The following is a 27,263-nucleotide window of genomic DNA, read 5'->3' on the forward strand; positions in this document are numbered from 1 at the left end:
CCTCTTATATAAATGTTTGTCCAGTGCAGCATAGTAGAAGTGAAAAACTAAGAACAACAAAGATAATGTAGTATAAAATTGTTAGTCTTGGGAAAAATGGCAAAAAGGATATTTTATGTATTTATTATGTTAGGTAAAAGTAGTAAAGTGCTTTGACATTTGTAGCAACAATCTGTTGCATTTCATCCCTTTTTCCATTTTATTGTTTTATTTGAGCTTTGACTTCTGCTGTCCCCTAAGGGCCACTGTAGGTGACTGATGTGGCATCTCCAGGGAGTCTACGGGGGTTTTCAGTTAAATAAAACAAGGAAAAACATTTGTGTGCTTGTGTTGCCTGAGGGTACAGACAGAAGATGAGCAGGAAGTATGTAGAAGACAGTCATGGTAGGCGCAGTGTCTTCTTTGTATGGTAACAAGAGAACTACATTTTGTAACTAATGAAAAACCTGGTTGTTTCTTCTGGTGCTGCATTACCAGTCAAATATTTTCTTGAATTTGAAGCAAAACTTGGTAGAAACCTTAAAAAAATACATTTTAAAGAATAGCATTACAGTTGATGCATTGTATAAACAGTCTTAATAAAGAAAATACATTTTTTCTTGCTGGATCTCACCAGTTACACACTAGTTTGTTGCCAATGTCCATTTTAAGTGTGGTCATTAACTGCTACATGTTTCTTATCTTGGGGCTCTTTAAAATAAAGTCTGTCACTGTCAACTTAACCTTTATAAACTGTTAAACCTTTTTGACAGGAGACTCTTGATCACTTAAATGAGACTTATACTTTTTTTTAATAAATCTCTTCTGGACAAAAGTGTAATATTGTGTTATAGGTAAAAAAAAAAAACAAAAAACAATGATCCAAACAAAGACTGTAAGTTTAATGAAATTTCACATGTTTATTTTAAAATGAACAAAAAAGCAGATCAAACATTTCATTAGAGTTTATGGGCTGCACAGGTTTGGAAAACAAGGGTAAATAGTAGGAGGGAGCACGAGAGACCGAGTAAGGTTGGGAGGATTGGGGGAAGGTGTGGAGACTGAGGGTGTTGCGTAAAGAATAAGAGCTGGGTGAAGAGTAGGAAAGAGCACGAGAGGGTGGGTAAGGTAGGGAGGAGGTAGAGGGGTTGAGTTGGGGTGTAGGGACAGGGGGTAAAGGGCAAGAGTCGGAGGGAGTGAGAGGGATGGGAACCAGGCAGAGGTTTGGGTTCAGATCTTCAGTTGCTCTTTTATCTTCCATCTTCTCGTCACTTTTTCCCTCAAGGTTTTCTTCGATGTCCTCTTTTGTCTCCTGCTTTTCCTCCTTTTCTTCCTGCTTTTTCTTGTCCTTTCTTGGTTTGTCCGTTCCCTCCTCTTCTCCCTCGTGGTTTTCCAGTTTTTCCTCTTGGGAATTTGTTTCCAGGGTTTCTTCCTGGTTGTCAGCATCAGGTGCAAGCTCCTATGTAGAGAGAGTAAAATGTATTTTACTGAACTGTGACTCAGTCTAACAGAAGTTGTTAGGACCAAACATGACATTATGGTAAAGTGAAATGATAGCAGAGACAGCTTACCTGAAGGACGTTCTTCCATTCGTCCAGATTTTCCTGTAAGTTCTCCATCAGATGCTTGTTCTTAATTTGGAGCTCCTCCACTTTTTTCTTCTCCTCTTTCAGGCTCTTCTCGGTTGATTGCCACTTGCTGCTCCAGTGTTGTTCCCTGGTGTTTATCTCCATGTCTTTTATGGTCGATTCATGGAGGAGTTCTACCCAGGCTTTGGTTTGAGCTCTTCTTTTCTTCACACATCTTTGAAGCGCCTCATCCTTGAGTTTGAGCTCTTCTTGGAGGCTACTCACTTCCATTTTGTGAGCATCTTCAAGGACGGCAATCTTCTCCTTCAAAGATGCATTTTCCTCCTTTGCAGTCTTCAATTCCTGAGTGGCAAAATGGAGTGCATCTTTTAATTCTTGCACCGTTTCACTTCCAGCAATCTTGTTAGCTTCCTGCTGCTGTTTCATATCAGCAGCGCTAGTCTGCACTGGCCAAGATGCCTGAATGATAAAAACATGCACGTAGTCCATAGTTAGAAAAATCAATCACACAGTGTGATGTGTGGCATTAGAAGTTTAAGGTGACACAAGAAGAAGCAAAAACTGAGTCCTACAGATGTTCTAAAAACACAAATGTTCACAGAGTTTTGTTAAAAGTGCTTACAAATGTTTAAGTATTAAAAATTAAAGTTAAACTCCAAAGTGTACTCTGCTTCCTTAAGATTATGAAAGCTTTAGACACATTTTGAGCAAAAAATTCAAAAAAAGCTTTTGCTTGCTCACACGAGAAAAGCTTACCAGATTTTCTCAGATGTTGGGTCACAAATGTTGGGTCCATTTGGGCTCAGGAAACACTGAAGAGTCGCTGTTACACTTGTTTAGCTGTCGATATTTTTCCAAAGCGTTCGTCGAGTCACAGCAAATAGCGACAGATGCTTGTAGGTTCAGGATGGTGTTTAGAAATGAAATATCCAGGTAAACACTGCAAACACTGTGTTTGGAGAATCCTGTTCAAAAATCATCAGGCGATAGTGACAGCACTACCCAGGTGTTACCATGGAGACCATGTTGTTTTGGTTTCTGTGTTCTTGTTGTTACTGACTGAACTTGAAGCTATTTAGCTATTTACTGTGATTAAAAATTAAAACTAGTTTCAATCAGAAAGGGTCCTTTGGGTGTAGCAACCTTTTCACTTAATCCTCAGGGGACCCGTGAGGCTTTCTGTCCTATACCTTTCATTACTTTCACCTCCAGCCTCACCTGAACTGTTTTGAGCCGTAAAATGTGCTGTGCAAAGATCTCCAATCCATGTTTTAATGGTGAACGGTCATTAAAGAACAGGGTGTAGGGGCTAATTGGTTTAGAGAGAGCAAAACAAGAGCAGGCACATTCAAATCGAGACTGTGGTAAATTTTCAGTGTTTAAAAGCGGAGCGTCAAGTAAAATAGAGCTGTGTGAATATCTCATACTGGATAACCAAGAGAAATAGAGACAAACTTTTTACAAACAAATCTGGTTTTCAGATTCTGGGTTTCTCCGTTTGCTACCAGAATTTATATGAATGATGAAATGTCTTCTCCATGTTAGCCGTCGACTCCTGACTGTGGTGATGGTGCCTCTTGGTGCCTCTTAATGCAGTTAATTAACATAATACGGCTTACTGTACAGCAAATTGTAGAAACAAAGCATCCAAGAAGTCTGTGATGCTCAGGTCTTTTTTTTTTTGCATTGCATCCATGTTTGTGTGGTGGACCCAAAATGTGTTTGATACACTTATTAGCCAAGCCAGACAGCTTCAGCTGATAACTTAGCATTTCACCATCTTGCTCAAATACAGTCCAATACTAGCTCCTAAAACACAGAAGGCAACTGTTCACGTGGGTTATGTCTATCTTTTATATACAGTCTTTCATTGTTATTATTAAATAAATCCTTTTTGATAATTTTGTCTTGTTCTCACATGTAGATTATTAAAAGGAAAGAAGATCAAATATGGAATAAAAGTTGAAGCTTAATATGCCTTCATTTTTTATACATTCTAGTAGGAGGCCTTTTCATTGCTAGTTTTCACCAATTCAAAGGCCTTGATAGTGCCATATGTCAGGTTTAGATATTTAGCATCCGAAAGCCACATTAATGATGTACATGAAACATGACATCCATTCAGCTGAAAGCACTTTATATCTAATGTAAAGATCCTACAGTAGTAGAGAGACGGGGCACTACGACCAGCACTTCTTGACAGTGGGGAGGAAGAACTCCTTTTTAACAGGAGGAGACCTCTAGAGGAACCAAGCTGAGGGGCAGCCGACCATCTGTAGCGACTGGTTTGAGGATGACAGAAGAACAATGACAAAAAAGAGCATAAAATTCCATCAAGTTTCCATCGAGGAGACTAAAAGGTTTTATGTGTGTGGAGTAATAAGAAAGTTTTAATCTTCAGGTAATCAAAGAAATACAGTGGTTCTACATTCTATTACTCTTTTTCTTGTCTAACCTTTGATTAATGTGCTTTTTATTACATATACTGTTCTTTCTTCTGAAGTAGTTCATTGCCAATTATAACACACGCTCCAAATGTTTATCTCCCCAAATATTTGCATAAAAGTAATACATGGAAACGCAATCATTTGCAATTCCTGATGCAGATTTTCTGGAATTCTACAAAGATTTTCATTACATTTGCATAGGGACTGATCCATGATAAACATCTGGGTCACTTTAAGAATTGGATAGATAGCAAAACTCTTTGGGGAATTTATACAGAGAAAAAAATGCTCCCAGCACCGGCAGCTAATCCCACTTCGTAATTCTTTGGAAGAACCCCCTGCTGCACTAATACAGTGCTCTCAATGAAATAAATGAGGAGGTTTTGTGATGAAGAGCTTTTGTTGATGTTAAGGGGCCATTAAGCAGTGTGCTAATCACATACAATCAGAGAAGAGAGAAGAGAGTGCTTCTAACTAGCTGCTATTGTTAGAGTTACAAACATAAAACAGAATCTAAAGTCCAACATTACTAGTATAGTTAATTATTATTTTTTATTCGTTCCGATTCCTCCCACTTTAAACAATGATGTCTTCTTAATAACTTGAGTGAAAAATTACAGAATATCTTAGTGTTTTATATCATTTCCCTTTTGCTTTAATGACATTGTGTTGCCATGAACTCGCCAAGTTTATGCAAATCTTGATAACTGAATAATGATATCCCAGCATGATTAGAAGATCTTCCAAAGACCTTATTGTGATTTCAAGAATGTGTTGCTTTGTTTGCTTTCAAGAGCCGCCGAAAAATGCTCAGTGGGGTTAAGGTTAGGTAATTATGGAGGAAGGTTCATGACTGTCAGAGCTCCTTTGGTTTTTCAGAAGTTCTTTCAAAGCAGACTTGAATCCTGAAGAAGATAGAAGATAGACAGAAGAAAGATGCAAACAATGCACTAAGACACCAGTGAAGATAACTGGCATGTCATTTTAATGGACTGGGTAACCCTTTAGCATAATTTTCCCATGTGCAGAGTAGTCTGATGTGAACCTAACCAAGTTGTGTGTGTGGCTCTTTTAGAACTTTCAGTACCTAACACACCCCCCCCCCCCCCCCCCAAAAAAAAGAAAAAAACACGTTTGAAAATGACAATAAAGAAGTAACTTGTGTACCAGTGTGTCACAAGACGAGATCCTGAAAGAGCATTTGCATTTGACAAGAAAATATGACCACTTCAGTACATCTCTGAATAATAGAGTCCCATTTCTCAAAGACACAGTGGAGTTGAGGGTAGTGTTTTCCTGGACAAAGACTTTACCCTATTGTGCAGGCCACCCTGCTACGTGAACTACACACCCAACAATTGTGTCATCCATGAACAGTTTACTAGTGGACAATGCTCTTACAGTTTAGAAAAGGTGGCTCATCAACCCCAGCACTTGTGTGTGTGTCTTCCCAAGCTGCTGACTTGCAAGCCCAACTTGTTTTTTAATATCACACAGCTGCTTGTCCATAGAAATACTTTGCACTACAACCAGCAAAGATGTGTTCCTGCTCTGAAAATCTACTCTGAGATGGAGAGCTACTTTTCTTTTAAATTGGGTTAGGAAACTGGGTGTGACTTCTTGCTGCAGATACACTCCCTTTCTCCCCCATAAATATAATCCAAATCAGTAGGAAATGCAGTGATTTAGTGCAGGTGTTCAACTCTAGAACAGCAAAACATACCAACCTGAATATTCCCACCATCTTGTTTAAGTGTGGGTTTGATGCAGTGCAGTATCATTTTCTCTACCCTTCACTTCTGTGCAAGTACCCTTCTGTTCGTGCAATAAATGCTATACATGAATACTTGAGTGGGACTTTTATACTTACAAACGGTAAAATACTGACCTGCCTGTTTTTTAAAAGCCACATTTATACAAAAACAAGCCACTTATGTGTATTATATATATTTCACTCTGTAACCCACTCTCTGAATACAACACAGTGCATATGTGGCAGGTCCATAATGAGGGATGGTATGTTAAATATGCAAGGTCTTATTCTGGATCTTCCCAGGCAGATGCTCGGTCATTACACTCCTACAAGTGCCCTCTGTTAAGTGAAGTATATGAGGTCACACTTTCATGTGACCTCTGTAACCCCAGCTAAGGAAAAAAAATCTTGTAGACATCTCTTAATAGTCTTCTTTCAGCAGGAAATTTGCTGATTGGTGTCTTGTGTTCTTTATTTACCAAATTCTTTATATGTGATAAATCTGCTTTTTTGTCCCTCCGTGGACAAATTGCCTTCCTCTGATGTGTGGTCATTTTTAAACTGCCAGCCCTGCACACAAACACAGCAGCTACAGGATGAAGCTTGTTCTTCGATTACTGCTCCGATTTTCATCTTGTTTTCCTCTTTTACTGTACTTTCCTGCTATCTCTTTCATATACGTTCTGCTGTTCTTCCTCAGGATTCAGGTGAAATGATGAATTTTTAAAATTCTATTTTTTGTGTCCATGTTGCAGCTGACAACAGCTCAGGGGTTTTTCAGTGCTGCTCAGAAGATCTTACCCAAGATCAAGAACTTCTTTCTCCCTTCAAAGTGCTCTGAAATAAGTCCTCCAGTGGAGGCTCCCACAGTGGAAACACTGTGCACGGTGCCCAAAAAGTAGCTTGATTTACTTGAACGGACTTCTTATCTATCTTAGTGTTATCTAAAAAGACTTACCTCAAGGACAGCTGGCTTTTTGTAGTTCTTAGTTAACACTGTTAATATGAAAAATTGTTTAAATGTTTAATGTCTCCCCTAAAAGAAGTGCAGAGTCTGAAAGATTTCTTCTGCATTTTACATGTAAAAATGTGTTTTGTTTGTGTTGTAATTATTTACAGGTTTACATGAAAACAAAAACGTTCACTGTGGTCTATGAGAGCTTCAAAATAGAGAAACATCTTAGCTGCATAAGCTACACACAGAGGCCCTCTATGTGTAGAGTAAACACATGACTTAACGCCAAACAGCAGCATGTGAAAGAGAACATGATAACACGATGCCTTAACATCCCTGTGGAAAGTTTACATCTAATAGTAAACATAATATTTCCTGAAATGGAAGGCTGCTATTATTCTATGGTTTTCCTCAATGCTAAAAAAAAATCCTCTGACAAGTTCAGTTAGTGCATGTTCCAGTACTTTTCTTTTTTGCAGAAAAAGACAAAAAGGTTGATGTTCAGTACTATCCTGTTAGCCCTGCTTCCATGCTCTAGCATCATGTTGCAGGAGTGTGGCCCACTGGATGTACACTGCATTCCAGTCTGTGTTTGGTGTGGGTAGAGGATGTAAGGTAACTCACAATGATGGAGTAGCTGATGACTTACCCAATAGAGGTTCTGAAGGACTAGTTGCAAACTTTCAAGAAGATGTTAATGTTTATGAGGATTTGGAGGAAGATTTCACTCTGGTGAGCTTGGCTGATGACATTGGATATCCCATTTTATGCTGCTGATGATAGTGGTCTCCAGAAACTTCACAGACTCTGCCACCTTTGCATTGTTGATAAGCAGTGGGGAATGTGAGAATGGAAGTGCAGACAAGTAGGTGCCCAGCTACTCACCTTCCCCCGTGGCTTCCTGTTTGGAACTCTTTAGTGTACTCCCAGATTACTGTGGAGTAGTCTGGTGCAGACATTCACCAGAATATTGGTCAGGCATGCTAGGACATCAATAAAGTACCAGTTTTTAATGGAGGCTGAGCTGGACTGGATAATCCAAAAAACGGTTGGATCTGTAGGATAAATGCTGAGTATTTTGTTTGTTCTTTCTCTTTGCTTAAATTCAGATGTGTGAAGAGCCTATGGTCATCTTTCTCTGTTAAGGTAAGAAAGCGAGAAGTAGAAGATGTCAATGTAATTTGGTAAAGAGGAGACTTGTCTTGAAAAGATGGGGGTGGGCCATTAGTGTGCATGACAGAGGACCTCTCTAGCCTATTGTGGTAAGTCTTTTTAGTTCATCAGCTTGTCCAGGGGTTAGGGTAATTGCAGAGCTTTTCTTATTATAATGTGTTATTGCCTCCAGTGTGTTCTTGACAGATGCAGGTTTGTTGCTGATTGAAACAAACTTACCTTGGCTTGGTTCTCACATTTGATAACATTCTTGAGTTCCCGTCTAGCCAGTATGTATCCATATCGACTTTATTGTACCACCTGTTCTTTCTGGCATCTGAGAGCCCTGAGCTGACCTATAAATCAGGGATTATGGTGATTGTACCTTAGTGTTTGGCTTGGAAGGCAAATGTGCTTGTAGAAGTTGATAAATGAGCATGTAGGGTCAACAAATGAATTGCTGTCCTCAAGATCTCCCAGCGCCTCCTAATCTTTGGACTCCAAACAGTCCTAAAGGAGGTTTTCTTTGCAAGCTCCTGTACCAAAAGCAAGTTAGTTCCTTACTATTAAAGTTAGAAAAGGGTTCAACACAGTCCTTCCCCGCAGCTGCTTACAGCCCCCAACAAGGTTAAAAAAGTCCTAAACTGAGATGCAAAGGATTGTAAATGTACCAGAGAACTCACACCCAGAGGCCGTGTTCAGTGTTTTGAGAAATTTTCACTGAGCCATGAACAAGGTCTTCCCAAAATACTATCAACATATCATTTGTCCCACCAGAGGAGAGCCAACACAGGATCACTGTTACACCCATTCAGACGCTGCTCCAAAACCCTCCCCCACCCTGCAACATTCCAAAGTTCAGGCTCTACCTAACCCCTGCCCCATCAGGGTTGTGTGTGCTGGTCGTTTAATTTAAATGAAGACAACTACCTGATACATACGGATTTTTTCAATTGTGATGGCTGAAATACCTGGACTTTAAAGCATCTTTGCATGTGGCATATATATATACATATTTACATATTCATTGAGCCCTTATATTCTGTTTGGTGTGACAAAGCAGTTGAACCCCCATTGCCCCCATTGGTTTGGATTTCACACCTGGTATTAGATGCTTTCAGTGAACAGTCTGAAAATTCCACTGAGCTGTAGCAAAAGTCATGATTATATTGGTCAGCAATTGTAACCTTCATTTTTTAAAACATATTTTTACTTTAACATAATGCATGTATTATACTTTAACAAATATATCACATAATTGAGATTTAAATATAATTCAAAAAAGAAACAAAAATAAATAAATGGAGATACAAGTAATTGACATACCTCAGATCAGTGGATTATTTTGACCATGTCACCTTGCAGCAAAGGGATAGCCATTTGGAAGTGACCCACTTGCATTAGGAGCGCAACAGAGAGTTGAACCAGTCTTGGTCATGTGATTATGAAAGTGACCAGGTGAGACCGACACAGAAAGCCACTGTTGGGGTTGTAGGACAAAGCCAACGGCAATAGATGGCTTAAAATCAGCCAGGAGAGCACTTCACAGATAAATGTTGTGGTATTAATGATTCTACTGTAGGAATGAGCGTGGGTAGAGATTCTGTCATAAAAATTGGCAGGCACTTGATGACGGATCCAAACATTCATTGGCAAACTTGCAGATGAGTTAAGAATAAAGCTTTAATGTCCAGATCTTTGATCTTTGATGCATATAAGGTGAAAATCAATTTAAAAGAGAGGCATGTATTTTAGTATTTCTTTAAAAAAAAAAGTTCTTCTCTGTTGATTTATATATATTTGGTCCTATACATTATATATACTTGCAGACTGGACTAATAAATTCATAATTAGTTGTATTTTAAGATCCTTTAAATGCCAGACAAGATAAATAGCTTTTAAAAAGAATTTGATGAACCAAAACTATTTCTGTCATTTCATCTTTACTTACTTTAGTAGTCACCCATCTTTTTGGTCTGAAACTGACCTTATTGAGTTCCACACAATAATGTCAAGAAAACCCACATACAACCAAATCTCGCAGCAGGTCTTTCACTATTCTAAACCTGAATCTACATCTAACCTTAAAACCAAGCCGTTTTTTCTTTCACTTACTCACCGACACATTTAGCTAAAACCACAAAGACAAGTCAGATGTCACGGGGAATTTTCATTACTCTCAAGACACTGCATTTGTTTTTCCACTCTACATGACAAATGAGTGGGACCTCCCCTAATCTCCTTAATTTGCATGCACTGAGTAACCCTGGTTTTGTGAAGAAATAATTCTATAAGCTTGATCAAAGTGTGCAATCAGCAGTCTCCTGACCTCAAACAACTGAGCTCTTATGGTTTTTTTGATCGTCAGGTTGATGGAGGAAGGATGTGTGATGTATCACTTTTTTTTTTAAACTAAAGGCTCACTGCAAAGTCTTTCAGGTCTTTCAGTCTTCTATGACGTGAAAGAGAGCATCATGTATCAAATCAGCGTTCATTGGTTCATTTAAAAACTTTCTCCGGGGTGAATTCAACTTCTTTCGTTAAATTCTTTAAAAGGAGAACTTGTCAGTTTTACACATCAAACACTGTTGACAATAATATATACAGAACTTGAAATGGTTAAATAGAGCAATGATAATGTTCTATCTTTGAGTAATGATGTCAGCTGAGTCAACATTAGGCAAACATGGCTTCATGTTGAAAATGACAAAGCACAGTATCTTTAAAAAAAGTGACCTATGTAATTTGAGTCTTTCTCTCCTTACACATAACAGTTATGGGCTACATTTGCCACATTTAAAATAACAACCCCAGCCTGTTTGAAACAGCATGAGGAGGCAGGAAGGGCGGTGGTGACTGTCCCCCTTTGGGAGCTTTGTTTTTGTACTTAGTTTCACTTCATTTTCACTCACTGTTTGGGTGTGTATTGGCTACTAAATCACATATTTATGTCTAGAAAACAATTTGTTGATTTAGTTAAAGCATTTCAGACTGCACTGAAAAATGATCCAAATGCAAGACCATTAGGCAGCAAGTGAACTTCAAGACAAAGCTCACATAGTACACATGAACCTCCAGCTCAGCTACCTTTACTCTTATGACTCTTCATCACAGGCAGCTTTGATTTATTTCTGACTTGGCCTTTGTGAACATGTATGCACTATAGCTTAGGGTCCTTCTATAGCAGTTATTTGAGTTTTCCAATTGATATATATGTTGATATATTTCTCCAAAGCTTTCACAACAGGAAACTGTATTGTATCATCAAACGGGCATTTACCAATCAAGAGGGAGGTAAGATATCCAACACACAGCTGATGAAAACACCAGTAAGATATAAGAATAACTGCAGCTCAAGGAGAAGAAATTAATTCTCAAATTTGTGCAAAACTATTCGTGAGCAAAAAAAAAAAAAACAGATTTAGAAGAGTTCTGATGTTTTTATGTCTGATGACATAAAGTCATAAGTCTTGACTGAAAATAGGAAATAGGACAATAGCAGTGATGGTCAACCAGAGTAAGTCAATGGATGATGTAAACGTCTTAGGAGACTCACTGAAAATCCAAGATTAAGTGTTTGTGGAGAAGATAATTTAAAAGGCAGGATAAAGATGTGTTTTTAAAAAATAAAAAAACTGGCCTGAAAAATGATGTGAAGTGTCACTGGACTAAAGACGAGACTGTGAAATTAGGAATAAGGAAAATTTGGGACAAACAGAAGGAATAAAGAGAAGAGTGCAGGAGGAAAAGCTCAGATTCCTAGGATTCCAGGCAGACCTAAGAACACAGATCTTTCTTATTGAATTTATGCAAAGGTTCATTAAATTTATCTGGCATTCTCTTCCTGCTTGGAAACACGAGCCAGGGTGGAGTTTTAGTCACAGACTCAGTCTCCTCAAACCTGCGCCCCAACAAGACCAGAAAAGAGCCAAAAGAATAACAATGTTTGAGACAGACAGTGATCTGCTCCTTTTGCATGCTAATGATGTGTTAATGAGAACTTTTCACATCAGATAACCCAGAGGCGGTGCAGTGAAGCCAAAGGTGCAATCGGGAAGCAAACAAGCTTCTAAGTGATCAGGTAAAAGCCTACAGCCTGCTTGTCTCCACCATATTTGCACTTGAAAGCCATAAGACACTACTATATGTAGCATCCCACCCCCCATTCACTGAAAACTGTGTGTCAACGCTGAAAGCCTCTAATCAGCTACTCAAACAAGTTTCAACTGTATTTGACATGGAGGATGTTGGACTACAATATCAAGTAAATATAATAATTTCAAAGAAAATGTTCAAAACATATGCTCACAAATGTGGTTTTATATATAGTAAAAATAAAGGGAAAATGGCATCAGTGTAAATACGCTGGTGCCTGTAGGGGATAACGCAAAGGAAATAACTAAAAATCTCCCTTGGCAGTTTTAAAGTGATCCATCAGCCACTGCACAACGCAGGGTGTCATCAATGCACTCTTAGTCTTGTCAGATATTAACTACACACCAACAAAGTAAATTCTGTTTATGTTTAGTATGTTGTAGTAAAAATTGCTCGTAAAATAATGTATTTATTATTTTGTAATGAATTGCAATTGGAATTAGTTTTTATTTTGTTTTTAATTTTATGCCTTTGATTGCTTATCTTCCCAAGTCTAGTCGCAAAATGCTCATATTTTTCTGAAATCTGCCAATGTGCCTTTAGCAAGCTTTCACAACATTTTCCATGCAGCAGTCTTGCACCAAATATCTGAAGTTTATCTTCAATAAGTATGCACATTTCACACATTTGGCTCCTGGTCTGCGATTTCAATGTGAAGGTATTTACATTAGAACAGGCTAACTGTAAATTACATTCATTTTCTCAGCTTGAAAATCATTTAACAAGACTTATACTACACACAAAAAAGATAGAAACTAAACGCACGCACACACACACGCAGACACACACACACAGATAAGCAAACAGACAGGCATTCACACTTTCCTGGCAGCCCCACTGGCTGTCCTGCACACACACAGTGTGCCAACCAGCCTGCCTCGGGATCTTACACTCGTGACATATCTGATATAATAGCCCTATTATTTTAACATGACTCTCAGAGCCAGTAACATGTAGACAGGAAACGCATCATCATAGTTGTTCACAGCCCTGGGGAAGGCTTCTGGCCAGGCAAAAGAGCAAAGGGTTCTGGGTAATGGGTTACAGATGAGGGGAATGTAGGGCAGCTGTGTCAGCTAAGACTGAGTTAGAAAGACCACCGATTACCGGCTGTTGAGCCACATCCAAGCTAAATGTGGATTTAACATCTAGGAGGTGAACACATGATGATGAAGATGATGACTGAGAACAGCTGCCTTATAATCTATGTCCAAAAGAAAGATCATCGTTTTATCACATGGAGACTTTTAATCAGAGTTTTGTGTCATATTTATTTACAGTGAATGTGAAGACTCGGAGAAAGAATTTAAACACCAGTTATGCAGAATTAAAATGGAGTTGCAGAATATTCATGGCATTGTTGACAAATGAAAATCAGCTTTTTACATAAAAACAACTTTCTTGTTTACCTTTTGATCTGGTAGGAAAATTTGAGAGCTCTGAAATGAGGCTAATGTTCAGTATGTCTGGTGTATATCCTTAAAGGGAACCTATTATGCTGTGAGTCAAATGCTGAGGCTTCTGACTCCTCTAAACACTCAATTTCAAGCTTTCAATTTTTATTTCTACTCCCAGGTCTGCATGCTATCAGTAAGCGGGCCTATCCATATATGACCATCTCAGACATGCGTTGCTCTTGCAGAGTCCAAGAATAAAACCACGGAGCTCTAAATGAGCACACCCTTTAACGCTAGCTGGAGTATTTGATTTGTAACAACTGGATCAAGTGAAATTTAGGAAAAATGTTCACCAGCCATTGTCACCCCTCCCCTTTATCATCAGTACCATTTGCTGTCCTGTTGCTTATGGCAAACAGCAATTTCAGGGCACATTTTTCCCTATTACACAACTAACTTTGCTTAGTTATCTAACTAAGTTCTTGTGCATAAAGAAGTTGTGCGTTTAACTATTAACAGGTTAGTGGATTTCTAGACTGGGTATGAACATTTTGCATGTCACTAAGTTTTAGCTGGTAATTTCAGTTGTCAGTTACAATAATTACCATGTAGCTGTCAATATTAGACAAGTGAAACATTTGTTTGACTGCTTCAAATATTAGCTAATAAGGAGTGGCTAAAATACTTCCATTTTTAAAAAGAAACCACTTGATTTACAAAATGTTAATTTAGGTTATTGAAAGAACTCCACTGTTAAATAGATATAAGGCCTCAAATAACCTTTTATGTTGTTGTTTTAATAAGGTGCCTGGTGTCACTCATTGACTTCACCCACATCCAATTACAAAAACAACCCAAAAACAAACAAACAGAACTACAGCAGCTCAACTAATCAGTACATAAACTAGGGGTTAATAACCAAAGATTTTCCCTGGATGTAGCGGACGGGAATTAATGTGAAGGAGACCAGATGACAGAAAAAACAACCACAACAGACTTCAGTCGTTTTCCAGAACTCTGGTTATATCATAACCAGAGGCGGATCATACCACCAATAGAATTTAAGAGATTTCCCCTTACACACTCCAGCTACAAATAAACATATACAGTAAAATACTGCACTTATTTTAACACACCCCACATGCATCTGAATACAAACAAAACCCAGCTAAATAATATACAAACTATTTAGCTAATCTTCAGCCAAATCAAACTGAAGATTCAGGCTCCTCCCACCCTCAGCTCTCATCTAATGGTTTACACCACTAACAGTGAGTAATTAGATAACGTGAACGTTATCTTCTCACACCCCCGTTCTCTGCGACCTGCTGGAGCGGGGGGCCGGGAGGAGGAGTTGGCCATCCGACTGCGGTCTGGAGTGTGGGGCCTCCCTGCTGCTGCGGAGTCGGGGCAGTCTGCTTCTCCCCACCGCAGGGAAAAAGGGTAACACCACCTGGGTCTGGGTGCAGTTTCCCCCTCCAGGGGCAAGGGTACCTAGACCCGGTTCTTAGAGTACGCTTGGGGAGTATGATCGTGTGTACAGCGTCTCTTTATGTCTGTCTCCACGTTGGGTGAGTGTTGAGTAATTGCATATGAGAGCATGAGGGTGGGAATGGATGTTTGTATCTGTGTGTGCCTGTATGTCTGTGCCTATACTGTATGTCAGGTTGGGTATCAGACGCCACCTCTCTGGGGACATCTCAGGCCCTCCAAGGTTTGGAGGCCTATCTCCCCCTACTACCACTTCCCCTGCCAGTGGCGGACTCCCTCAGACATCAGTGCGTTGGTGGTTCTTTGTGTCCGGGGGTGGGCGCCCGGGTACACACCGGCTCACTCCTTGGTGGCTGCTTATGGCCTGGAGCCTGGGGCTCACTCGGGCCACTTCCGGGGCGGGGTACCCTCGGCCTCTCGGCCCGGGGCTCGGTCACTCTGGCACAGCTGGCTGCCGGCGGAGCTCACGGGCACGTCACTGCAACTCCCCCTGGCTTCTGCTCCGCGGCTGCTGAGTGAGCCCTCATCTGGGACTCTCCTCAGCTCTTTCTGGGACAGTGGCGCGGCTGCCCCTCTGTTGGTCTTCCTTGGTCTCTTGTGTTCTGAGGGCCTCTGGATGTCTGGAGTTTTGATCTCCTCCATACCTGCTTCATGCCCTGGAGGACGGGGCTGTGGCCCCCCCACACCCTCTAGCAGATCATTACATGAAGGAACCTTTAAAAAACAAGCGCGTCCATGCTCACAGGTGTACACACGGGTGCTCACACACACAAACGACACCCTTTTTGGCTCCTACCTCAAAGCACACTGTGTTCTGTTGATGTTATGTGGTGCACAATAATGTTTAATATTTAGTATTTACTGTCATATTCCCATTTATCATCGTGATGTTGTTTATTGTATTGCTCTCGTTTTCTTCTGCTTGTTTTCTTTTTTCTTTCTCAACAGGTGATCCAGGTGATTGATATATGTATTTTTTTTTTTTTTTTTTTGTCTGTTTATTTAGTTGGTTTTTGGGGTTTTTTTTGCCCTTTATCCCCGTCCCTCTTCTCCACTGTTTTTCCCCCCTCTTCCTTTCTCCCTTTTCTTTTCCTCATTCAAGTTGTCCTGTATCTAGCAAGTGAAAAAATAAAAAAATAAATAAAAAAATAAAAATAAATAAATAAATAAATAAATAAAATAAACAATAAAAGGTGAATCAAATAGACCATTACGGCAAGGCTGGGATGGTCTATTTGGTAAAGTAAATCCGTTGGGCATCTTTCCTCGCCTTTAGACAATAATGCTGATGGCAAAAGAACCAAACGGGACAGGCAGGAAAAAAAAAAAAAAGATAACGTGAACGTCATTACCCATAATCATGCGAGCACTCCCTGAATCAGGCTTTCAGGAAGTTGACTTCAAAAGAGAAAGTGGTTAGTGAACTTCAAAATAAAAGCATAACAAAACCAAAACTTCCTGTCAGACATTGCGAGTGTGTGCTTCTTAGTGACGGAGATGCTTCCCCAACCCTCACACTGGACCACTCCTTGTATTTCAGATTGCAAAAACACAATCATATGGGGACCAGATTTCACGATAGAGTCAGAATGATACACTTATGATGAGTGTGTTGTACTGTGGTTCACGGTTTGTAGTCAGAATGTGGTTTGGAGTGAATTATGTTCTAACATTTCTTTTCAGTCTGTCATTATTTCCTGCACATTGGAAAATAAAATGGGCACTGCTTTTAGTCTCTAAAGCTTTATTTTTGCCCCCCCCCCCCCCTCTCTCTCTCTCCTTCTCTTTATAAACTCTTTTCATTTGTTTCCTCCCTCGTATTATTTTTCCATGTCTCATCTTCACTCTCTCTCTTTTTTACGATGTGGCAGATCAGAATAAATGACTCAGAATATTTAAGTCACAGAACCACACAAGAAGTAAATACAGCCAGCTACTGTGCAACGCCCACACACACACACACACACACACACACACACACACTGGGCCTGGTCTGTTCCAGCCTGAATTTAAACACTCCACCCAAAACCTTACTATGTCAAATGCTCAGCCTTTGGAATTTTTTTTGTGTCCTCTTTCATAAGTCGCATGTGCACTGCAGATCTGGACTTTTGTAGACATTACACAGAAGAACTTCTTACACTGTCTTCTCAGTCTACGTTAAAGGTCTTCAATGGTCCAAGCAAACACGGAGATCCTGCACCCTTCATGGTATCAGTAGTTTTTGTTGGGTTTTCTCAAGCGGAGTGTACCATGTGTTGAATTTAGAGCATCTCAGTTGAAAGTGACCAACCTGAAACAATCTGAGCCATTCAGAATTTCCAACTTCCCAGTCGGAATGCTTTCAACTCGGAAACTCGGAGCAGCATCACCAACCTGTGTCAACAGTCCAAGGTGGCGTTAGTACACATTACACATAAGTAAGATTGTAAAACTTAGTCTGTACTACTAGTACTACTACTACTATATATTGGCGACTCACTAAATATGCCATACACAGAGCATTGACCAGGCTCTACCTATGAATGTGCTGTAGGGCTATTTTTAAGTGCAAAAAAAAAAAAAATCAAACATTGCTCGTTACTGCTTTTGATGCATGATTAGGTCTACCTTGAAGGAGCAAAACAAATCCCATTTATTCTTGCTTATGTTACTTTATCACTGGAAAGGGCTCAACTTAGGAGTGATGTCACTCACAGTTCAGATGCCCGACTTCCAAGGTCGGCAAGGAAGGCAGCTTAAGCTGCTCAGTGACAAATGTTAACCAAAGATACCGTGGGAAAAAAGTATCAGAAGCATAAGCTGACCATGTGCGATGTGCATATTTGTGTGAAGAACTGAAGGTTGGTCTGTTGGTCAGTTGTTGGTTGACCAGTCAATTCTCAGGTAAGCAGCTGAAAGAGCTATTACTTCAGACTGCACTATAAACCTGCATGATTCATTCAGAGAAATACACTGTGGTAATCAGCAATCAGATTAAAGATAATCTTAACCCCAATCTTAGCAGGAAAAATATAAACACAAAGCTCCACCTTCTCACTTTTACGTCCCTTTAACTGAATACTGTGAACAGGAAAGCTGAAATAATTACTTGTGTATATTAATGTTGTTTGAGTGACTTATCAGGCTTCCCTTTCTTAAAACGACAAGCCTAATCTGCCGTTGCAGATAAAAAGGCTTTTATGGTATCTTGACCAATCTTGTAGTCACTATCTGATCCACCTGACAGTCACAAAACCACTTGCTCACCTTGACCTACATAGCTGTAAACTAAGCTGCATGTCGATGGTTTAATGTGATATTACACTGACTTACATTTATTTTCTGTACACTTTTTCCATAGTACCAATTACCCTTACCTTCAACCCCTGTCTTTGCCCTAAAATGGAATTTTTAAATCATGGGAGAGTGACAGGTGTGTGAGGGTGAGCATTTTTAAATCATGTTTATTTTTTAGTGATCATAAAGAACATATGTTCACACACATTACAGCTATCCTTACATTACTCTCTTACTCAATATAATGTGATTTTTAAATTAAGTGTACTGTGTTTTTTTCCCCAAAAGTGAATATAGAAGGGATGAGATTACTCAAGGGAGTTTAACACACACACATACACCTACTGGGCACATGTCCACGGATTGCACATGCAGACTGCAACACATGGAATGAGCTCAGATTGCACAACATACAATTGCTGCTGAGCACACTTTGCCCTGGGAAAATGCTTGCATATCTCTACACATGGGAGCGGTCTGGAGATACCGTTGATACGCGAGAGTGACAGGTGTGTGAGGGTGAGCATTTTTAAACAGAAGAAGGACTATGAATTTGCAAGCCAGACGCAGTGGGAATAACATCTCACGCAGGTCATCATAGGGACAAGTATAATTCTCACGTTCTTGTTGATATTTTGCCAGTATTAAAAATTGGACAAATTGTTACTTTAAAAAAAAAAACCTGTACATTTAACAGGAGTTTTACTCATTCTGGCTGATTAGCCCAGTACTACAGTACCGTGCAAAAGTTTTAGGCAGGTGAGGAAAAATGCTGTAAACAAAGAATGCTCTTAAAAATGGAAGTGTTAATCTTTTATTTTCATCAATCAACAAAATACAGTTAATGAATAAAAGAGAAATCTAAACTACATCAATATTTGGTGTGACCATCCTTTGAATTCAAAAGAGCATCTCACTCGATGATGTTGAGATCAGGGCTCTGTAGGGGCCATACCATCACTTCCAGTACTTCTTGTTCTTTTTTATTTTGACGATGGGTTGTATGTTTGGGTCTGTTGTCCTGCTGCAGAATACATTTGGGGCAAATAAACAATCATTAATATTTCTGAAGACATTCTGTTTATAGCATTTTTTCACACCTGCCTAAAACCTTTGCACAGATCACACATCTTTTTGTCTTGCCAGTTTAAGCCTAGCTCACCTAAATGGTTGGGAATGGAGAGTATAGAAGATAGAGAAGAGGAGAAGTAGGAAAAATAAGTGTGGGGCTATACAGGAGGGTTAGTAAAACCTTAAAACCAGTGTAATGCCAGAAAAACAGTGGAACACATGTTCCTCCTTATTTGTCTAGGGTTGCATATTGTCTAGAACATTTTTTATGATAACAGTTTATGCTAAAACCATAGACTGTAAATAAATGATGGATGTAAAATCTATGACATCACCAATTGATTTCTGGATTCTGTTTTCAAGCATTAAAGTTGTTGAAAAATGTTTTGGGGTTTTTTTGGCCTTAAGAGAGTATTTTTACACAAGAGAGTGGATTGTTAAGCTAATGCTAACAAGGTGCACCTGCTAATACAATAAAATAATCCTCTAGTACACATGTCTGAAACTCAAAGCTTGCAGGCCAAATTTGGCCCGCCATGCCGTTTTATGTGTCCTGCGTGAACTTCTCAATGATTATCTTAAAATAAGTTTATCGTTTGCTGCTTAAAAGCACACAGTGATCATAAACTACATTTCCCACAACACATTTCGATTGTTTGAAAGGGAGAGAGACAACATCTAATTTAACTTGATCTGTTATTTAAACATACACATGTGGTATCCACAGAAAAGTCAGAATCTTAGCTAAAAGCTTACAACATAATTTCAATGACCACCAAAAGCTAAAACAGCAAACAGATGTAAACACAAAGCGTGGATCCCACGTACAGGAAATGCCAATCGGGTGCGGAAAACCGACATCTCACAGATTCTGAAACTCCAGATTTCATCACTCTCCAACCAAAATTCATTGAACGGCAAAACAAGATCACTACGCTATACTTCACTTTTGAAAAAGACTTTTAATGAATTTCCACTTACGTTGGCTGTCTTGCTTCCACCATAAAATTGCACTTCCTTCATAGCTCTCTCTGTGTGCTTCGAAAGACTAGTTTCCCATCAAAAATCCCTAATTCGTGCATTATTTGCTTGTTTATTACACACCAGTCTATTGGTGAGTACAATAACAGCTGAAAGCCTAATTTCTACTATCCAGTACAAAAGAAAATTTCAACTTTCACAAATTGCAAAACGAGTTACGTCTCTAATAAAACCTCTTTGTGAAAAACAGATGTTTGTTTTTCCACTTTCAACTATAGAAATCTGGTTTTTATGACAATTAAAAAGCAATCGCCACAACATTAAAAAAAAAAAAAAAAAAAAGGCTTCCTGACACCGACAGAAACAAGAGTTTTGCTGGTCCAGCCTGCTTAAGATCAAAGTGGTCTATATGTGGCTCGCAATATAAAATAAGGTTGACACCCCTGTCCTAGAAGCATCATTTGAGTTTCCATGTTTATGCAGACGACTTCCAGATTTATTTGGAAGTCAGATTTACTCTTCCTTTCTCCGGGAACCAGCTAACAAATATTTCATTCTTTAGCATCTATACTGGTGCATTTTTGCTGTATATGTGTATTACTATGCAACTTCCACAGACTTTACTATATTACTTTGTCAGGGCATTCTTGTAAAATAGACTGTTATTTACAATAAAAGATGAGCTCATACTAATGGGTATGAACAGATATGTTCTCTTAGGCGATAAAAAGTTTCAGGTATATTGATCAAGTGGTTTTTTGTAAGAGACATTAATAGCATGTCACAGTCCCCCCCCCAATTGTCCCTTCTGGTAAGTGCTCTGACAACACATAATAAATTACCACACTAAAAACTTCATCTCTAATTTACACTTTAAATTTTATTTAAAAAAAAAAAAAAAAAAAAAAAAAAGTGCATTCACAACAAAGAATGAATAAGACTAAAATAAGTTATATTACAATATTAAATGTACACTTGAACAAAAACTGTACAATATGTACAACAGAACAAAAGGCAAACAAAAACATCACAGGCCCGATTGCAGCCAGGTGGAGGTAGGTTTCCTAAAGAAAATTGAGTCATCCCTGCTCACTTTGTTTACAAGGCAGTTATATGACTAATTTCTATGAAATGAACAGTTAAATATTTGCAGAAATACAATTAAGCTTCCCTGAAAGAACTGGTTTGAAAACAAAGGAGACAGTGTCCTGAACAGCATGCATCTCAAGGCAAAACTGCTTCTGGCTATCAACGTGTCAAATACTTACTTCAAAACCTAATTAGGCCATCTGCACATTTCATTATTAACCTTAATAGCAACATCAGCAAATAAATCACCTGACAGTCGAGGATTCTGCTGGGCATGTTCATGTCTTAAACTATTTTTGTGTGTTACAGCGAGAGTATAGAACAGCCTGTGAATCCAACCTTTCAAAACAGGGAATGTTTATTAGTGAGTGGCCCTTGTTGATTGATAAGTCTTTACATAAAATATTTATTTCAAATCATAAGTAGTGTGATTTGTTTCTTTTAAACACTGTTCATTTTTTACAATTTGATCCAAGTACAAGGGCCACCAACTGACCAATCAAAATGACACTTACTCACCTGAACTGACACAAAAGAAAAATGACTGAATCAAGTGACTATGATTGCAGTTGTTGCAGCCTCCTCCGACTATTTAAAACTTTGAGTCTGTCCTCTTTTTGTTTTTATTAAAAAAAAAAAAAAAAACCCAAACACACACACACACACACACACACACACACACAAAATATAAATGTTAGAGATTTTGCCCAAACTTTGGCTGCTTTGCAAAGCTTGCAGTTCAGTCTTAACAAAAAACAAACCTGAAGTCCACTTAATATGGCTCACCTTTGAGCTTAACAGATAACACATGACTCAGTGAGTGAACTAGTGTTGAGCTGAACTGTGGCCAAGCATTGCTGTGTACAGCGTTGGGATTAACATACATCATTCTGTAATAGTTGTGTTTAGCCCAAACATAAAAGCCATACAAGGCTGAAGGCACAACTTTGTAATGACATTAAGTCAAAGTTAACAAAGCACAATTAACTCTAAAGCCACCAAAGACCTGTGAGAATGGAGGGATCATAGTCAATATGGCTATAAAAGATCCTGAAAATAATATTCAAGTTTCATTAAACTACAACACTGTACTGCAGTGGCTTCCAGTTAATTGGTCTAATTGAGACTTTGCTTTAAATCATTGACATTTGACATACTCCCACAGATGACGCAAAAGAAATGACAGGATGTTGTCTTTGTCTTGTGTATTGAGGTGGCAGGGGGACCAAAAAAAAAAAAAAAAAAAAAAAAGAAAAAAAGAAAGAAATGCACTACACTCTACAGTCAAGGCATGACAATGATTAATTATGAGGCAATGTGTGTTATATCATGTCCAGGGAAACTGTGTGCATGTGAATATACAGTCTACATGACAGAAACAACTGTATGTGCGCTTTCCAGCAGGAAAAGCCATTTCTTACTCCCATCTATCTACAAAGTCTCTTCCCTTACCCCGCCCCCCCCAAGAAGTCTCTGAAAACCTACAAATGTCCAATCCTGGTCCGTTACCTACGGAGCTGCTCTAGTCTGGCTTTCAGCTTTTCCTGTTTGGCTTTAAGTTTGTCTTTCCTGGTTTGCAGTCTGTGGGACTCATCCTCTAAACTATAAATACAGTCTCTGGCTTTCTTCAAGATCACCACCTTAGATGCCTTGTCATTGTGCGACAACTCAGGCACGTTGTCACGCAAGCGCATGAAACAGTTCTTTAGCTCGTTTCGGCGTTGCCTCTCCATCACATTGTGAGTCTTTCTCCGCTCCTCCTCATCCTCCGTCTCTGTTGAGTTTCGGGATGAGTGACGCGATGAGGTTGATGAAGAACTGCGTGAAAGGCAGTGGAAGCGTGACGGGCCATCGCTCCCTCGTGCACGCTTGTTTGATGGCGGCGGTGATGCAGGGCAGGGAGCAGCGTAGTTGTGCTGTAGCTGGATTTCAAAGCGGTATCGCTGCCGAGCACGTTGTTCCTCTTCTTGCTTCTGCTGACGTTCAGCCAATGTAGGCTCAGGGGAGGAACTTGAGGAACAGCGGACCACAGTCACCACATCAATTTCCTCCTCTGTAAGAAAAAAAAATAAAAAATTAGAGTAGTTCTTTGGCCCCCCATGACCATGTCATAATCTTGGTGGGTTGTGGCACAACTTTTAAAAGGACACACCGTATAGACTGCACAAAGCCCACCGAAGGACACCAGTCAGTTGTGAAAATCTAACTTGAAATAGTTAAAAGTTTACAACATCCACAAAGAATTCCAGTGGAATTACCAAATCACAACAAGCTATCATATCCTAAGAGATAGTAACCACTGAAAAACTAATATAAATGCCAATCTGCCATCTCCGTTCTAGCCCAGAGATGCTGCAGGGCTTAAGGCAGTAAAATGACTCATTAAAAGCGTAATAGATTGAGCCACAACTCTCACTGCTAAACATGAGTCACACACACATTTCTCTTAAAACCCCTAATCTACTTAATGTCACTCAACATCTTAAACCTCACCCACACCTTAATAACACACTTCAGCCATTAAGGCTTCTGCAGATTAAAGGTGGGTGCTGCTGTCTTGATAAGCTGAACACAGAACAGTTTGGGCTTAGTGCCAGTAAACATTAACAGAATTGTCAATGAAATGCCAGTGAGGCTGTTCTGGGTGTGGGTGTTTATACTGATAAGCACTGCAACAACAAAGCAGGACTGAGATTAAAGTAAGAGTTGATCATCAGCACTACAACTTAATGAAAACATTCAACTTACCAGAGTCGCTAGATGAATATGTGGACAGCTCGCCACCAACTGATCCGTAGTCTGATGTGGCTTCACTGGGCTCCGGAGCTTCCATAAGGCTCTGGCAGTCAAGTGTGGAGCCGGCGATCTCCTCAAAGATGCGGGTATCAATGTCAGATAGTACGGGGCTGCAACCGAGTAGTGAGGAGACAAGCTTCTCCTCAGCTGCCAGGCACTGCCAGAGGCAGTCCTCAGCTTCCTCAGAGCAGGGCTGGTTAAGCTCGCCTTCTTTCTCAGCATCAGAGTGGAAGAAGTCACACTGCCAGTTGAGCTGCATGTCATGGTCCTCCAGTAGAATATCCGACACGTAGCTGAGCTGGTCCTCCTTGGACAGAGGCTTATCACCACCCAGCCCAGACTTCATGGGGGGCGACTGCGGAGGTGTCGGTAATGCCTGGAGGTCTTTCATCAGGCTTTGGCAGAACTCGTCATCAAAGAGCAGCGGCTCTGAACAAAACCAGTCCTGCGACTGAGTGAAACTTTCCAACATGTTTGAAATCTGTGACAACGACAACAAAAAACGGTATAAATTAAAAATCTAAGAGGTAGTGGAGCTTATAAAGTTAAAATCCAGAGAAGCTAATCCAGTAGTGTCTTTACAGCAGCGGCGTCTATTGGGTTAATCCCAGCAGCAGCAACACCTGTTGTAGTGATAGTTTTAACCTGTTCCTCTAGACTGAGTCCCCAACCTGCAGGCTCTACCTTTTTATCTGTGTTTACATCACTATAACCCCGCCCCTCTGCTCCTGGGGAGGCCCTTAAGCCCCCCCCTCCTCAAAAAAAATACCCCCCTACCCATGACATCACAGGAACAGCTGGGACACACAGAAACTTTACACCTCTTTCCACCATTTACATTGTTCCTACTCAGAATAATAAAACACTCGCAAATTAAGTCAGGCTGACTGCTGACACAGAAAACAATACTCTGAGTCTAAAGGAATGGGTGCGTTGCATTTGCTACGATACTTGGGCCACTTGCTACTGTTAAACAAATACAAAAAAACCTCAGCTTTCTGGCACAACACAAAGGACAGTTTCCCCAACTCTGTTCAGAAATACACTATTAAGCACACACACACGCAAAAACATGCATGGGACACTAAATGTTGATTTTCTACTCAATTAGAAGCCACTCCCAAAAGCTTTAACAACAAAAGCTTTAAAAAAGTTTCACTGAAAACAAAAAAAACAAAACAAAAATGAGCATTTCTCATTTAACCAAGGTCGTTTCAGCTGGAACAGCCTGACCTATGGTCCTATTTGGGGGAGGGGGAACTCTTATAATACTCCTGTGGGGTCGTATGGTATGTGCATGTATAGCAGGCAGTGTGGGAGAACAAAAGCAGCAGTGTGTGTCCGGGAGTTAAAGGCTGCCTTTCTTTACCATCACGGCCTGGGAAAAGCTGAGCTACAACTTAAATGCAGAGCGCAGACAACGATTACGCAGCAATATTAAATACATTCTACACTTCCCTCTCTCTTAACGTATCCAAAATATCTCTTGCACGAAAGAAGGACTTCGACCAAAAATACTTGAGACCAAGCACAGCTGGAATGTGAAAACAGAAGAGCACGAATTTCCTTAAGTTTTTGAACGCATCTGCTGTTAGGTCGTCCTGCCTTCATGCATCTGCAGAATGTATTGTGCAATGATTCATTTAACCAAATTCACTAAGGTGACACACTAGAAAAATAGAATATAAATAACTACACGGAGTCTAAGAATGAATCTCCGTAAGAAAAGTAAAAGTCAACCGTTCGTAAAAGCACAAAGTCCGTAAAAGGATTTAAAGGTTAACTGGCGTTGACGGTCATTTAAACCCCGCATGCGTTAAACAGCGCCGGGACCCCACGTGAAACCGGCAGTCATTTTTTCCTCTTTGAAGCACCGCTAAGATACACCAAAAGAGAAAAAAATACAAAGAAATGCACAAAACCCCCATTCTCACATGCGTGCAATGAGGTTTCCGATAAAACAGCTGTCTTACCTTCAACTGTCCTTACAGGAGAGTGCACTCAAAATAAAGACAAAAAGTAGAAATGCCCTATTTATCCAGCAAAGTCCACAGCGAGACAAAAACGACTAGAAAATCCTGCCCAAGTGAAACTTTCTGCGTGTAAAATTGAAGTTTGTGCAGGGCAGCATTTCGGGTGTATCCTGCTTTTTCTTCTCTCCTCCGCCGCTTGTATCAGCCAGAGTAGGTGTGGCTGCAGCGGTCACTGAGTTTAATACAGGGCGTACGCCGCGATCCTTCCGCCGCCGCTAAACTCGCGCCAAAACATAATAGCCAACAAAGTGTCGTTAACGGCAATCATATCCACCGCTGATGTAACCGCAGTCGGTTTCTCTTTTGATTAAGTCCAAGCGGAAAAAAAGGGGGTGACGGCAATTTGGTTTAATTGCACACTGAAGCCGGGACTATGCGCGGAGTGATACATACGCTTGCTTGATTTCCAGGAATACGGTGGCGGGTAAAGTTGGGAAGAAACACACGTGGACTGAGAAAAAGCCGGGTATCTAACTGCTCACTGCCTGCCTACTTTTCTCATTCTCGCCTTAAGGCGTCATTTGAAAGCTACAACAGAGTTAAGCCAATATAAAACCATTTAAACAGTGATTTTTTGACAGTCTAAATGATAAAACAGTCAAGTGAACCACACTTGAGGTGTTAAAATGAACATTTTTATTATTTTTTTAAATGATATATTTCAGAGATTAAAATGAGTAACACATACATCTCACTCATTACTGGAGAATGTAGAGGATACGCTCACGCATTTTACGGGTTAAGGGGTTTATACCGCGTTTCCTCCCCCTCTTTGTCCCTTTAATTGTAATATGAGAAGGGGAGACAGGCTGACATACAGATGGACTGAGTGCTCTCAGAGCCACGTTATCCTCCAAATCCAACTCTTGCGAGAGTGTTTCACCATCCACCCCTCCCCCTCTACTACTACTACTACTACTACAAACTAAAGGACCTAAAGCGTCATCATATCACCTACTCCACTTTAAGCTTATGCACAATTAAACATTTCAAACACGAAAATGTATATTTTACAGTCCTTTTTATTCTTCAGAAAATGCTAATTTTTATTTATCTATGATGTAGTTTTTGTATATTTTGTTGCAGAATAAATTCA

At 39.8% G+C, this 27,263-nt stretch overlaps 2 protein-coding genes across 2 annotated transcripts; both read right to left on the minus strand.

The window, feature by feature from the left end:
- Window positions 1–904: 904 nt before the first annotated feature.
- On the minus strand, window positions 905–2,364 carry LOC146632519 (uncharacterized). Its single transcript, XM_085354449.1, has 3 exons — window positions 2,336–2,364; window positions 1,551–2,028; window positions 905–1,438 (listed from the first exon to the last, which is right to left on the minus strand). Exons 1-3 carry the CDS (start codon window positions 2,362–2,364, stop codon window positions 905–907), a joined length of 1,041 nt encoding a protein of 346 aa, XP_085210575.1.
- A 20,428-nt stretch (window positions 2,365–22,792) lies between these two features.
- Window positions 22,793–26,304, minus strand: mych (myelocytomatosis oncogene homolog). Its single transcript, XM_085354450.1, has 3 exons — window positions 26,108–26,304; window positions 24,087–24,615; window positions 22,793–23,391 (listed from the first exon to the last, which is right to left on the minus strand). Exons 2-3 carry the CDS (start codon window positions 24,604–24,606, stop codon window positions 22,844–22,846), a joined length of 1,068 nt encoding a protein of 355 aa, XP_085210576.1. The 5' UTR covers window positions 24,607–24,615; window positions 26,108–26,304; the 3' UTR covers window positions 22,793–22,843.
- Window positions 26,305–27,263: the final 959 nt, after the last annotated feature.

The sequence above is a fragment of the Diplotaxodon limnothrissa genome, linkage group LG5 (assembly GCF_057381915.1).
Source record: "Diplotaxodon limnothrissa isolate DT_005_m linkage group LG5, D_limnothrissa_male_GT1.1, whole genome shotgun sequence".
In the NCBI taxonomy this organism is placed as follows: Eukaryota; Metazoa; Chordata; class Actinopteri; order Cichliformes; family Cichlidae; genus Diplotaxodon; species Diplotaxodon limnothrissa.